We start from the raw sequence: 14789 nt of genomic DNA, 5'->3' as shown, positions 1-14789 counted from the left end.
GCCATGTTTCCTCCTGCGTTTCAATACTAACCCGGCTTGAAATCAGAGTGTGAAGTGTGAGGGTTTCTTGGGGAGTGTGACACTGTGTCTCTCGGCAGTGCAGTATGTCCATGCTGTGTGTCTCTTGCTGTGTTTCATAAATGACTTTAGGGCATGCGGTGTGTAGAACATGAGGAAGAAGGTCCAGATCCATCCCAGAGTCATGGCAGGTGGGGGAGAGCACAGCGAGTAAGTGCATGATGTGTGCTCGAAACGAGAGCTGGTTTGCACTGAATGTGTTTTCAGAAAGTGTTCGCTCTTATTAACTTTTAATCCAGCATATTAAAATGCACAACAGGGGATGTGTGGCTTTTTAAAACAGAGGTTTTAAAAAAAATATTATGTGCACAGAATGCTTACATTTCACAGGATGGTTTTAGGTGTTACAAGGTATTATCAGTACAATTGGGGACAATTAAAATAGTTTATACTTGGACTTTAATATTAGATACCTACAAATAAAGAACACATAAAGAATGAGCAATGTCCAGGTAATGATGTACTGATTTTACCTTTGTTTAATGTTCAAGAGCAACAGCATCATGTTGGTTTTACCTACTGAATATACAATATTGTTTTTGAGCACACATTTTCACAGAATGACTCCTTCAGGATGGATAATATTGTGATATTTTCTAAAAAGGGATGATTAATTCTGCTCATTTAGAGTAGAGGATTTACCTGAGCTGTTCCTTGTGCAGAGGTGCCTTCTCCTCCATCTGGTCTCACTGTGGTGGAGCATGTTCGTGACTACATGGTCTTGAACTGGCAGGCTCCTGCTAAAACCGGAGGAGCCGATATCAGAGGCTACTACCTGGACTACAGGACCGTTAAGGGCAGTGTCTCAAGCAAGTGGCACGAGATCAACACCAAGGCGGTCACTGGCACTTCTTATAAAGTAAATTGTACAGCAACCCTGTCGAATTCACATGGGATTAATACACGAGTGCACAGAGGAATGGGGATAGGATTGGAATATAGAAATATAAATGAGCACAACCTGCATAGATTCTTGTTTTTTATAGATATTTTATATTTATTTTAAATAAATCATTAATCATCAGATTCTGAACATTTAATCAGCACACGATATGATATGTGATTTATGTAGTTTAGTACCATAAACTGCCTGTTTCAAGTACTTTTCCAATATAAAAAGAAGCACTTGTAGAAAGAAATGGTCTGCTAAGTCTCGGTGTGATTAGTAAATACAGAGATCAGGCTCGCCTTTAGTAAATGTAGAGTAAATCTAGAGATTAGGTTTCCATTCTGTTGGGATCTATCAGCCTCACAGCTGTAGAACAGAATAAAAACAATACTGGTGCAAAACTTATTCTGTAGTGAGACCAGATTTTTGTGTATTTATGTAGGAGTATGCCTTTGTTGGCCTGCAGAGGGTCCCACAGGTTTGCCTATGGTGTAGAGTTGTAATGGAATAAAATGCATTAACAACGCTATCAGAAGTTATATCAGCATTAAATAATATTAGCCGTATTCAATTACATATTAACATATTACATTTGGCAGGACATTACATATGCTTTGCTTTAGTTAAAGCTGGTTAATAAATTAAAGAAAATTTTTTATTATTTGTTGCAGAAAATGTTATAAATATATCCAACAATCATTTATACCACTTTTATGTTTAAAAAGAATAGTGTAATCCCCTCCATAAGAAATGTAATCAATAATATACAGTGGATAATATAGATCAACATTATTTCAGTTGTAGTCTATGCTTCAGTTTAAAATGATGTACATCTTAAAATAATGTGACGCGATGTAATTCAGAACACGAAGTCAGAGTCAGAGACTCTCGGAGGCAAGAAGTGTATGTTCACAGTGAAAAAAAAGGAAAGCGTTTCCATGTGCTACTGCCATTTTTAACTATAAGTGGCATAAGCAGTCACATAGGACCCCTGAGCCATGAGGGGGCCATGTTTATATTTTGTGATGGGAATACATGGCTCAAAGTTTGTGGTCTTGCAGAGGTCTTCTGGTGGTCTGCAAGTAGAATGTCATGTAGATCCCCAAAGTATTAGAAACATCCCTGGTGTATACTCTTACATTTTCACACTGATCTGTCTGTAAAGATTTAAAGACACGTTTTGATTTGGTGAATCTTAACATTGCTGTTAAGATTTACATCTATGTCAGGAATCGGTGTATTTCAGATCATTGAAATGAAATATAACTATGCTACAACCTGAAAACGACTTTGAAATTTGTTTTCTTCCCTTCCTGTGTTTTAGGTGGAGAACTTGAAGGAGAATGTATTGTACCAGTTCCAGGTTCGTGCAGTTAACCAGGCTGGTATTAGCGAGGCCTGCATCACCAGCGTTGCCTTTGAGTGTAAAGAGTACACTGTTGCATTGCCAGGTAAATTAGTCAGCCAGAGTAGTGTCATACAGCTCTAATGTGCTATGATGCTCGATGAATCATTTAATTAACACCCAGCTGTATAGGCCATCATTTCAACACTCCTATAACGCTGGGTGTTAATGAAATGATTCGCTGACTGCCTTTAATAAGCCCATGATTATTTATAGCAAGCAGGGGTCAGTTAGCATTGCTGGCATGATCTTGCTTTGATTGCAATGCATATAGTTATAAAAAGGTTTCGTATCTGTACAATAATAGGAGTTTGTCCCTGCGCGAGTACTTGTTGTGAACATAACTGCACTGTGCAGTGACTTCAATGGCCTTTAGGTGTCTCTCTTAACAAACAGATAATAAAAGGGGCCATTAGATGATATGACCAGGTCCTCACTACTCTACTCATTGTATTGATGGTTCGCTTTGCTTTATTGTCAGTCTGTCCACTTTTACATGCTCTAATGCATCCTTGTTATGCTTTTGTCTGGGTACCACAGACCCTCCTCATGGCCTTCATATACTGGAGTTGAGAAAGGATTCATTGGTGCTGCTTTGGGAGCCACCCACGTTCAGCGGCCGCAGCCCCATCACTGGCTACTATGTGGATATCAAGCAGGGGGATGGCAAATGGAGAGGTGTTCAGGATAGGTCCACTCAGAATACATACTTGCAGGTCAGTTTGTAAGGAAGCTGACAACCAGGATGAAAATTTTGTGTGTGTGGTAACTTTGGTACTGTGAATGTGTACTCTATATAGGTCTTAAAACTACAGGATTGTTCACGTATCTCTGTCCAAATGATTCCTTCCAATTACCAGCTACTTTCCCCATTTCTTACCCAATACATTTATGAGGAAGAAATGATAAACTACTACTACCACTAAATAAGATATATGACGTTGTGAAATGAGCTCTCATTTTGATTATCAGCAGGCAATAGTGCTCACTTCATCATCTCTTTTTTCGATTGATCTCTTTTTTGGCAGGCTTTCTTGGTTAATTCGGTGAGTTTTGTTCTGTTGCCTTAATTTAAATTTAAATGTAAAATTAATTTAAATTCATTTCTTTTTATTAGGCCATTTAAACGTTTAGGACTGCGTGTAAGTGCTGTTCTCGTGTTTGACCATGTGATGGCGCAGGAACACCACGGACAATCGGAGAGTCCGAACTCAAGCTGGTTATGGTGATCTGTTCACCTGTGGCATGTGGTGTTTCCCGAAACGTACAAATATTATAGCTCTCTTTGTGTGAGGAAATCACACATGGGTAGGACAACTGTGGAGATCTTTAGGAAGACCAACGAAGTTAGGAATTAGCAAAGATATGCCTCATTTTGGTGAAATATAAAATGTACGCTTATTTAATGTCAGTTATATGAACATGTTGCTGCATGGATGTCTGATTTTCCACACCCAGATATCTGGCCTAAAGGAAGGTGCCTCCTACACACTGCGTGTCTATGCTAAGAATATTGCAGGTGTTGGTGGCCCCTCCAAAGCTACAGACCCCATCATCGCACAGACACGCTCAGGTAAACGAAGCAGATACAGACTCAGTCGAATAAACCAATCGATCTTTTCCATCACTTTTCCCAGAACCGATTAGTTAAATTCTGTTTTCGCGGTCATTCTTCAGGCACTAATGAGATTGTGGTCGATGTGGATGACGATGGCGTGATCTCGCTGATCTTCGAGTGCTCCGAGATGACCGAAAGTTCTCAGTTTGTGTGGTCGAAGAACTACGAGGCTTTCACCGATACCTCCCGTCTCACTATTCAAACAGTCAAGGGAAAGTGAGTCAACGTCTTGCTTATCGATACGCATTTCTTTGTGCAACATGTGTGGTTTATCCTGCTGCTTTTTTTCTTTTTCCAGTAAGATCTATATTCACTTTGTTCTGTGGAGAAAGGTTTGGTCACATGGCAGCGGTAGACATTTAGCAGTTAGTTTCAGGCGTCGGACAATGCCGCGTGGGCGCTAGTGTGAGGATGAATAGTGGCAGGCTGTCTGGAAGCCAGAGGAGATGTGTGTCACCTTTGTTTTGCCAGATGTGCTGCGAAAGCCGAGACAGCATGAAAGTGGGAGGCAAAGTGGTCAAAGAAAAAAGGAAAAGAATGGGGGGGAAACTAAAAAACGAATTGGTGCAACTTAACCTTTAAAGAAAAGAGAAAGACTAATTAGTGTTACTCGAATTGAAAACGATTTCATGCTCTTTGGAAAGAATTGCGCGCAGTTAGAACATTACACGCGCAGTATCGATGTCTTTCCCCGTCCTCATACCAGTTGATGTGTTCTCAGATCCAGAGCCATCTTTAATGATCCTTCACTGGAAGACCTGGGCATCTACTCCTGTGTTGTCACCAACACTGATGGAGTTTCAGCCAGCTACACACTGACAGAGGAGGGTGAGTCACTTTCCCCAACTCTCTGGCTAATGACGGTGATATTCTATCTTCTGTCTTTTGGACAGAAAGACTCGTAATCTTTTCCAGAAGCTGGTGCGTCATGTCTTCTTTTTAAACCTTAACAAGTCAAGGACATGCATGCACATATAGCAGAAGCTTGTATGTAACTGCTCGATGAAGTGTTCCAGTGTCACATAAAAGAAGATTCGTTCCGAGAATTCTTGATCCAACTCAGAGCTACAGTGTGGCGGTTCTACATTAATTGAATGCATTTAAAAAATATTTCATAGGTCTGAGGCGCTTGTTGGATATCAGCCATGACCACAAGTTCCCCAGTAAGTACAGAACAACAACAGTAACATTAAAGTCTACCTCAGTGCATTTCCAGCACGATTTATTTACGACTTTTATAGAAATACATTACTGTTTTACACCGATACTTATCACAGTGTTTCTTTTATAGTTATTCCTTTCAAGTCCGAAATGGCTGTTGAGCTGCAGGAGAAAGGACGTGTGCGTTTCTGGGCACAGGTTGCTAAGTTTACTTCCAAATGTGAAGTGGAATATGTTTTCAACGATAACATCATTACTCAGGGAAAGGTATACCAACTAGTTTATTTATTCCTGCACTAGACCTTTATTCCACACATACTTTCTACTTTTTTTTTCCTCTATCACACTGATAAATCTTCCTAATTCCGCAGAAATACACCATGAATTTTGACAAGAAAACAGGCATCATCGAGCTGTTCATGGACTCTTTGGAAATCACAGATGAAGGAAGTTTCACGTTTGATCTTGTTGATGGCAAAGCTACCGGCCGTACCAGTTTGGTGCTTATTGGAAATGGTAAAATAAAACCCTGTCCCTGTCATTATATAAGTAATATAACCCTTTGTCCATCGCTATGCATTCGGACTGCTGTATTCAGGTCTGTCCTGTAGAGGGCAGGAAAGGGTCATAAAATCGATTCGCTCATACAGGAGCATTATTAGGGCTTTGTACAGGACGTCCATTAGCATACACATCATTCCCTTAACTGCTGATTGGACTTTATCAGGCTTTACTGATTGATCATGTTACTCCATTATTAAACACAATTATTGGGTGCTACTGGATCAGATTTAGCTCCGACTCCATTATTGGCTAAAGAGGCGAACGGTAATGACCGTTCTTACAGCAGCTAACAGGTTCCTTAGTGGTATTTAATGGTTTTATAGTTCAGAAGGAATGCATTTGATCACAAATTGAACTCCAGGACTTTCCTGCAATAAAGTTTAAATTATAACTCTGTGACAGCCTGCGACTGTCAAACTGACATTTTTATATTTTTCAAAAATATAATGTTTCTGAGATATGAAGGGTAGATGCTTTCCTGAGGAGAAATATGCTTTTGGGAGATATTTCAACTACTAGAAATGATATGTCAAATTCTGGTTCCTCCCAAAGAAGAACAAGGGAAAATTTCAAATTCCAAGAGTCCAAGAAAGGAAAACTGGCCATGCTGTTAGGAAGGGAAGAATGGGATGCTCCATGTATGTAGAAGAGGGCAGATAGTGATCTTCCTAAAAGAGAGTAAATCTGCCCTGTGATGCAGCTCACGCCAATTCATGGGTCGAGTTTGACATGACTTTGTAAAATGACCGTGTCAAATCAATAAATTCACATCATTTCTTTTTTTTTTTTACACAACAGAGTTTGCTGAGCTTCAGAAGAAGTCTGAATTTGAGAGAGCAGAGTGGGTCAGGAGACAAGGTATGCCACACAGCGTTTCAATGCTAAATATGTTTCTGTACATTTTGAAACATTTTTTAACACGTCACATTCTCACATCCAGGTCCTCACTTTGTGGAATACCTCAGTTTCGAGGTTACAAAAGAATGTAACGTGTACCTGAAATGCAAGGTAAGGTCATGCAAGACATAACGAATTTTCCTCACTTCCCCCCACCCAAGACGGTCGGATTAATATTTTATCCGTTCCCCTTCCACACGGCCTCCCTCTTACTCTTCTCTCTTCAGGTAGGAAATATCAAAGCTGACACCGAGATAACCTGGTTTAAGGACGGAATTGAGATCGCGGAGGATGACGAAGATGGCAAGAAAATTGGCATTGCAGTCGACGTGCTGTCCTTCAATATTGGCAAGGTCAGGCAGCTACAGGGCATTATGGGGGGAAACTATGGGGTGAGCTTTGCTAGCAGCTATGCTACAGGCTTCAGATTGCAAAAGCATATTCTCTTGACCACATAAACAGTGGAAATTCTTTTACATATACTGTATATTCAACACTTTGCAACGTATTTTTGTTTAAATTTAGGACTGTATCGTAGAAATATACAGTACTGTACAAATGGTTTAGGCATTTGTAAAATAAAATGCTGTAAAATAATGTTTTCAAAAATTGAAGTGTTAATAGTCTTATTGTATCATATAATAAAATGGAAATTTCAAATCAAATCAATATTTTGTGTAACTACCCTTCCCATACAAAACACCAATTGGACAATTGGACTCCTAGGTACAGTTTTGAAGGAACTCAACAGGTAGTTCCAGACATTTTGAGTGACTAATCACAGATTTTCTGTGGATGAAGGCTGCTTCAAATCCTCCTGACGTTTCATCTAATCCCAGACAGAATCGATGATGCTGAGATCAGGGCTCTGTGGGGGCCAAAACTATTATTTCCAGGACTCCTTCTTCTTCTCTACCCTGAAGAAAAACCCTGTTTTTAATAACATTGGGTGTATATTTGGGCTCGTTGTCTTGCTGCAGAATAAATTTGAGGCCAATCAGACGCCTCCCTGATGATCTGCCTGTATTTCTCAGCATTGATGACAGAATTAATCTCCAACGTCATTTGTAGAAATGCAGCCCCATCTTGCAGGAAACCTCCACTATGCTTCACTCTCAATATTATGTCCCTCTCCAACCCTTCAGCAAACCAACTGCATCCTGCTACAGCCAAATATTTCAGATTTTGACAGTCCAGAGCACCTGCTGCTTTTATTCCATGAAGACCACCTCTGGGAGTTCTTTACTGATGGCACTGCTGGACATTTTCTTTCAAAGGGATGTAAGCATGATATGTCTTTCATCTGCTGCATTAAGTGTACTTGACCGACCACCGCATCTACAGTTCACAACATTGCCTGTTTCTTTGTGCTTTTTTAAAATAGCTTGAACAGCACCTCTGGAAACTCCAGTCTGCTTTAAAGTCTTTCCCTGGAAGAGACATTGCTGATGCAGTATAACTTTCTTGTGTCTCCTTACTGTGCTCAATCTTGCCATGGTGTATGTCCTAGGAAATTTCTTCCATAACCTCAGCTCAGTAGCAGAGTTTGGCTGTTCCTCACCCAGGTTTTTGACTCCTACACAGCTGTTTCTGTTTCAGTTAATGACTGTGTTTCAAGTGTATTGATTTGATTTATTTGGACTTCTCCTCTGCTCATTTATTTTTCATTCTGTTAATCAATAAAAAAAATTAATACTTTTAGTTTTTTGAAAGCATTCTCACTTTACAGCATTTTCTTACACCTACAGTACCGTGTGACAAATTGATAAAATGTCCCCCATGTCACATCACAATACTGTAGTCTATAAAGACCGATTTCTCAGTTTTTATCTTGTAAACAGTAAACAATGCTTGCATGCAGATCCGTGGGGGTGCGCCCCCTGACGCCACTCTCGCAGGCTGCTATTGGCATTAACTACAATATCTGTCTAATTTTCAGCTGGTTAAAAAGAATGAACGAGAAGTGAAAAAGAAACCTGCCGCTGAAGAAACTCCAAAGAAACCCAAAGTCTGCACCTTTTCCCTTTATAAGTTATTGCCGAGTCTCATGTGCTGTTCTGTGGTTTATATCTCTGTTGCTGTCGTCTCCTATTTTTATGGTGTCCCTGTTTGCCTGCAGCATCCATCGCAGGAGAAAAGCTTGGCTTTTCGGATTTTTGTGCCTGTTTATTTTTGTTGTTATTAGTCAAAATGATTTCAAATCCGCTCTGTGAAAGCGGCTCAAGCAAGGCACTTTCTTCCTCTCACTTCTTTTGTAACTCTCCAAACAGCTTTCCAAGAAAGATGCAGGTGTTTATGAGGTGAAACTGTGGGACGAGAGAGGAAAGGATAAGACTATGCTGGATCTGACAGAAGCTGGTAGGAGTCTTTTATATATTTGTACTGTATATATATATATATATATATATATATATATATATATATGTATGTATGTATGTGTATATACAAGTATTAATCTAAAATATGCTGCTTTGACTGTTCCTTAGGTTATAAAGCCTTGTTGAATGAAATGTTCCGAGTTATAGGTGAGTTATTTTCTTTATTGCACTCCTTCCACACCATTCTTGAAATGGTTCACTAATGATACAAGAAAAGCAGTTAATGTCTCATCATGCTTTGCAGCATTGTATTAAAATGCTGAGCATGTCCAGATGATGTCGATTTTGGATCATGGTGGCAAAAAGAAAGGATCGAATTGACTTTGAAGCATTCTTGTGGCTCAATAATTGGACTCAAAGTCTGCTCAATTGGCTTGCATTTCAATAAGAGCAGAGGCTAATTTGATCTCTACATTGAAGTCTGTGGGAAAGGCATCAGTAAACAGGGTTGGAAATTGTGTTCGAAAGTGCACATTAAAATGACTGCGATGTTCATGACATTTAAGGACAAACACAAGCAACTATTCTTCACATGGCTGAACACTTCATATTGTTTGCTTGTTTTTTCTCCTTCAATTTGTCACTCATTTGTGTGATCTTTTCTTTTTCGTCACAGCCCACTCTTCTAGTGAATTGAAGGTTCAGAGCACCGAGCATGGAATCATCCTCTACACAAATGTTGTGTATCACACAGAGGAGCTCCCTGTCGGATGGTTTCACAAGTAGGTTATTTTATTTTTACTCTCACACCCCTCCCACCTCCCCCGTGTCTTGTATATATGCTAAACACTGAAATGCTGCTGCAGGGGGGGATGACATTTAAATAATCCCAGAATCATGTGCTTACAGATGCACTGTGCATTTTTCCTGATGTTCCATACAAAACGTAGCTTGAGATGGGGCCAGTAAATGAGATACCGGTCTATCACAGAGCACTACACACACAAACACACTCACACCTAAGAGGTGCATTAGCATCCTCTCCTAACATGCTTTTGGGAGATGGGAGGAAACCAGAGAACCCCAAGGAAACCCAGGTGAATGTACACAAAAGAATGAACAGAAAGTCCATGCAGCTCAGGGACTCTGCTCTGCCCTACCACACTTCCATGCCACCCATAAAATGAAAATATAAAAAAAAACAACCTAGAATATGAAATACCTTTGTCTTTTGGGTCATACAAAATATTTTATAAGATGTAATGGAGTCATGAACCAACCAACAAAAGAAATGTTTTAAAATGTTTGCCTTTAGACAGCTTTTTCTTTACCACATCACATCCACCAATGTGCAGTCAAGAGTGTCTTATGAGAGCACAGCACTCTGAAAGAACAAAAGGCCAGGGAGCGTCTGGCTCTCTGAGAGGAGATTTGCTAATGCGTTTTGTGCCGTGCATTACAATCCACTACATAAAACGTGAAGCACGTGGTCGTTTTCGCAATGCAGTTTACATGCCTAACAGCACCACTAATGCTGGCATCGGCAAAATGTTTTTTATTTGTTTTTATTTTTTTGTGAGTTTGTAGCGTGAAGCTGTAGCATTTCTTTTTTCATTGTACACGTTTTATTGAGAGCTCTGACGGTGCCCTTTGACTGGTACTCATTTGTGTCCATTTAGAGAAGGCAAGATTTCATACTCGGACAGAGTTCAGTGTGGAGTCACAGGGGAGCAGCTGTGGCTGAAAATCAAGGAGCCTGCAGACAAGGACAAGGGCAAGTATGCCATCGACATCTTCGCCGGCGAAGGCAGCGTCAGGCGAGTTCTTGACCTCACCGGCCAAGGTAAAAGCCCTCATGTGTTTCAAGCATTCTGTAACTACATTGCCTTTCTATCAGTGTGACTAAACTGTCATATGAGTTTATTTTTGTCACACTTTTTTGACCACAAAATATTCCCTTGAATGATTTTCTTTTTTTCTATTTTATATAAGTATGGGAAGAGGCCTATTCTGAATTCCAGAGGTTAAAGTGAGTACTTATGCTTACTATTATATAGAAAATAATATGAATCCTGCTTTAACATTGGATTAAAGATATCATTCACAAAATTTGTATGCTTGTGCAAACTGCTGTATGCAAACAAACTTTTCCTAGAATAGAAAATCACATCCGAGTACATCCTTATGACGATATTGGCTTGTTCTGACACCATTGTGTGGAAGTAGACCATATCACCTTAACAGGATCTGATGCTATTTAAAGCCTTCACTAACAGTGTGCTTATCCATTTCCTTCCTCAGGGCTGCAGCTATTGCAGAGAGAAGTAAGTGATTGTCTCTGCTGTCATTGTTATGGTTCTTTCTTGAAGACAGCTTGCTCTCAGAGCATGTGGATGCTATTTCTAGCCATCTTCCTTACTTACCTGCGTAGGATGCGTATATAGTAGTGATGCAGGAAAGGCTCATCTCCTGTCTAAATGTCTTGGGAATGTTTAGACCCCATACTATGAGCTGTAACCTTAGTCCTTGTTCTTGGAAATAAAATGATGTGTAGGGTCAGGAGACAAAAATTCATTCACACTGATTTACCAAGAGGCTCACTGACTTCTTCTCTATTCTCGTAGACCGAGCACGTGTGATCGGAGGCCTGCCAGATGTGGTCACTATCCAGGAGGGCAAGGTAATGCATCTCTAATTACACGAGACACCAGAAAACCCCCTGTGATCAAATTAGATCTCATTATCACATTGTAGCTCATCTATAATTGGTGTACCAGTATCTTTTTTTTCAGACTATTACAGAAGCAAAGTAGATTTCTGAAAGATAATGTGATTTATACCACAGCGGTGGCGAAATCTGATTGGTTAAAGAGTGTTGATTAGTTTTCTAGGAAAGCCGTTCTGGCGATAATGCCAGCTCAAATTTAAATCACGGGTTTATATTAAAACTCTTGCACTAATACATTACAGTTTCTATGGTAACAGGTATTTGCGGGGAGTTCTGTAGTAAGAAAGATAATTATCTGGGCATTGGCATTTTGGAGCCTCAAATTCTTTTCCTCCGTTATTCCTGTTCAGTCTTTGAACCTCACCGGAAACGTATGGGGCGACCCTGTGCCTGAGGTCAGCTGGCTGAAGAACGACAAAGAGCTGGTACGCGACGATCACATCACGCTCAAGTTTGAGCACGGCAAGTTCGCCAGCATCACCATAGCGGCAGTCAATTCATGTGACTCCGGCAAGTACGCACTGGTGGTGAAGAACAAGTACGGCACAGAGGCTGGGGAGTTCACCGTCAGCGTCTACATACCAGAGGACGAGGCCGAGAAGAAAGAGTAGAGTAATACAGAAGCTGCAGAAAAGACAAGGGCCGTGATATGTCCAGTTTGCATCCTATAGCATTTTATTTCAAAACATGCGCAACCTCAATACATTGCAAGTGCATAGACAGAATAGTAATAATTAACACTTTTGGGAAAGACACATCAGTGACACATTTGGGAACATGTAGACCTAATCTACACAAACAAAACAGCCAATCATTTATGTGATTACATTCAATACTCAGCTTTAATTACCCATTTATCCTAGTCTTCTGACAATCATTAGTCAAAGGCGAACATGTTTTAAAATAAAATGCTGTTCAATACATAGAACTAGTATGTGCCTCGAGTGTTTTAATATTTTATTTCTGTTTGTATTATCTGTGTTCATATTTCCTGTTTTAACAAGAAATGTTACCTGCAGGTCCTCCTTCTATGATTGACAGAACAGTAAGTCGAGAAACAGCTAAGCTCAAAGGGAAACTTTTAAATTTATAAAGTCAACAGACTGTAGGAGGGAAATGTCATGTAACTGTAGCTGTATTTTAGGTTATGGATGTGCTTGAATTCAAAGAAGGCTTTCAGGGTAATAGGCTGTCTGTTTTGCAATATCGATGGTCCGATATCACCCTGCATATGTCTTCACGACAGAAACTAAAAGTGACGACCGTAAAATAAAGCCTCGCATTGCAAAAGGAAAATGTCTTTTGTTGTTTAGAAAACCCGTTTGGCCGGATGTCAACGGCTCACTAACGCTTTAAGCATTTTATGCAGAATGTACACGTCACTCACTCTTCCATGTCATCCTTTATGTTAGTAGACAATTTGAGAAAGCGATGTGCAGGTAAATGTATTGGTGTTGTGATGAACATAACTACATTTAACATGTAAATCATTCTTACTCCTGTGAGTTCATTTTAGTATTTAGTGTTTAGATGCAATAACGGTTCTCAAGTTTAAATTGCGCAAAACTGATATTCAGGCTACAGTCAACATGTATAAATGAACTAAAAGCTTCACTGTTAATAAATAATATAAAACAAAACGATGTCGAAAATAATTTAGAAATTATGTAATGAAATGAAACTCTGATGTAACACAAATACACAATTGTGTTTTAACACTATAGAACACTCTCTTGTAATACTGCTGAAACATAATAACACACTCTGTTGTAACAGAGTAACACTAAAAGAGTGGTTCAGAATAATATACTCCTGTAACACAATAACATTGCTGAGATGGAATAACACACTCTCGTGACACAATCACACTGTCGGAACAGAATAAAACACTAACAAATTAACACTAGTGGAACAGAATAACACACTCTCGTAACACAATAACACTGTTTGGACCGAATAACACTATTGTATCACAGTAATATGGGACAGAATAACACATTTGTACCACAATAACACGGCAGAACAACACAATCTCATAACAGAATAGCACACTGTGATAAGAGAAACACTCGCATAATATAATAAGACACTTTACAAGAGTAGCATAATAGAATAACAGAATAATTTTCTCATAATTTAATAACACATTCGTGTGACAAAATAACAAACTGTAACCAAATGACACACAGCTGAGTAAAAGTAAACGTAGTCATGAAAAGCATTACACTCACGTCAGAGTAAATATGTTGTCCACTTAATCATTACCTGAGTAAGCACTTTTTTTTGCAAACAAACATTTATTTGATTTTGGTTTTAAGCCAAGTAAAATGTATAATCACAACAGAACAATGTACTGTAAAGAAAATATACTTAGTGTCAGTTCCTGTCTTTTGCAAATGATATACAGTTCTCACATCATTCTTTTTTTTCTGGATGATTAGATGATTATGCATGCACTTCTTACAGCATTCTGTTTTCTGGGTTCCTCATTATGATCAGATGATCATGCATGCACTTCTTACAGCATTCTGTTTTCTGGGTTCTTCATTAGTCAAGTCAAGTCAAGTTTATTTCTATAGCGCTTTTCACAACAGACATTGTCTCAAAGCAGCTTTACAGAAATCAACAGTCAAGGTGAATGGTGTGCATTTATCCCTGATGAGCAGCCGTGACTGTGGCAAGGAAAAACTCCCTTAGATGTTATGAGGAAGAAACCTTGAGAGGAACCAGACTCAAAAGGGGAACCCATTCTCATTTGGGTGACATCAAGAGTTGGATCATAAATCTTGAAACAATACAGAACACTGGAGAGTGAGAACTAACATGAGCACTGGAGTGTGTGATTAGAAGTAATGTTCCTATAATGTTCTTATAATGTTCATTATTGCACTTCTCACAGCATTCTGTCTTTTGGGTTTTGCATTATGATTAGATGATCATGCATGCACTGCTCACCGCATTCTGTCTTCAGGGGTCTTTATTATGATCAGATGATCATGCATGCACTTCTCACAGCATTGTTTTCTGGGTTCTTTATTATAATTAGATGATCATGCATGCACTTCTCACAGCATTCTTTTTCTCTGGGTTCTGCATTACGCTTTGGGTTGTGATATTGTCGCAAAAAAAAA

The 14789-nt window shown here is 39.3% G+C and overlaps 1 protein-coding gene across 3 annotated transcripts in view; it reads left to right on the top strand.

Moving 5' to 3' along the window:
• Positions 1–12954, top strand: part of myom1a (myomesin 1a (skelemin)) — a 29046-nt gene extending 16092 nt beyond the window's left edge. For all 3 annotated transcript variants that reach the window (XM_046852009.1, XM_046852010.1, XM_046852008.1), the window contains 20 exons: positions 741–937; positions 2292–2418; positions 2913–3088; positions 3831–3945; positions 4050–4206; positions 4712–4818; positions 5109–5153; positions 5282–5418; positions 5523–5667; positions 6514–6573; positions 6656–6723; positions 6840–6965; positions 8883–8970; positions 9099–9137; positions 9607–9712; positions 10610–10773; positions 10923–10959; positions 11232–11254; positions 11555–11610; positions 12009–12954. In XM_046852009.1, coding sequence (XP_046707965.1) covers positions 741–937; positions 2292–2418; positions 2913–3088; positions 3831–3945; positions 4050–4206; positions 4712–4818; positions 5109–5153; positions 5282–5418; positions 5523–5667; positions 6514–6573; positions 6656–6723; positions 6840–6965; positions 8883–8970; positions 9099–9137; positions 9607–9712; positions 10610–10773; positions 10923–10959; positions 11232–11254; positions 11555–11610; positions 12009–12269 — 2234 coding nt within the window. In that variant the 3' untranslated portion in view covers positions 12270–12954. The remainder of the gene's footprint in view (positions 1–740; positions 938–2291; positions 2419–2912; positions 3089–3830; positions 3946–4049; positions 4207–4711; positions 4819–5108; positions 5154–5281; positions 5419–5522; positions 5668–6513; positions 6574–6655; positions 6724–6839; positions 6966–8882; positions 8971–9098; positions 9138–9606; positions 9713–10609; positions 10774–10922; positions 10960–11231; positions 11255–11554; positions 11611–12008) is intronic.
• The last annotated feature ends 1835 nt before the right edge of the window (positions 12955–14789 follow it).

Source organism: Silurus meridionalis, chromosome 6 (assembly GCF_014805685.1).
Source record: "Silurus meridionalis isolate SWU-2019-XX chromosome 6, ASM1480568v1, whole genome shotgun sequence".
NCBI classification, from domain to species: domain Eukaryota; kingdom Metazoa; phylum Chordata; class Actinopteri; order Siluriformes; family Siluridae; genus Silurus; species Silurus meridionalis.
Note: the sequence above shows the minus strand (reverse complement) of the source record. Positions and strands in the feature narration are given on the sequence as shown.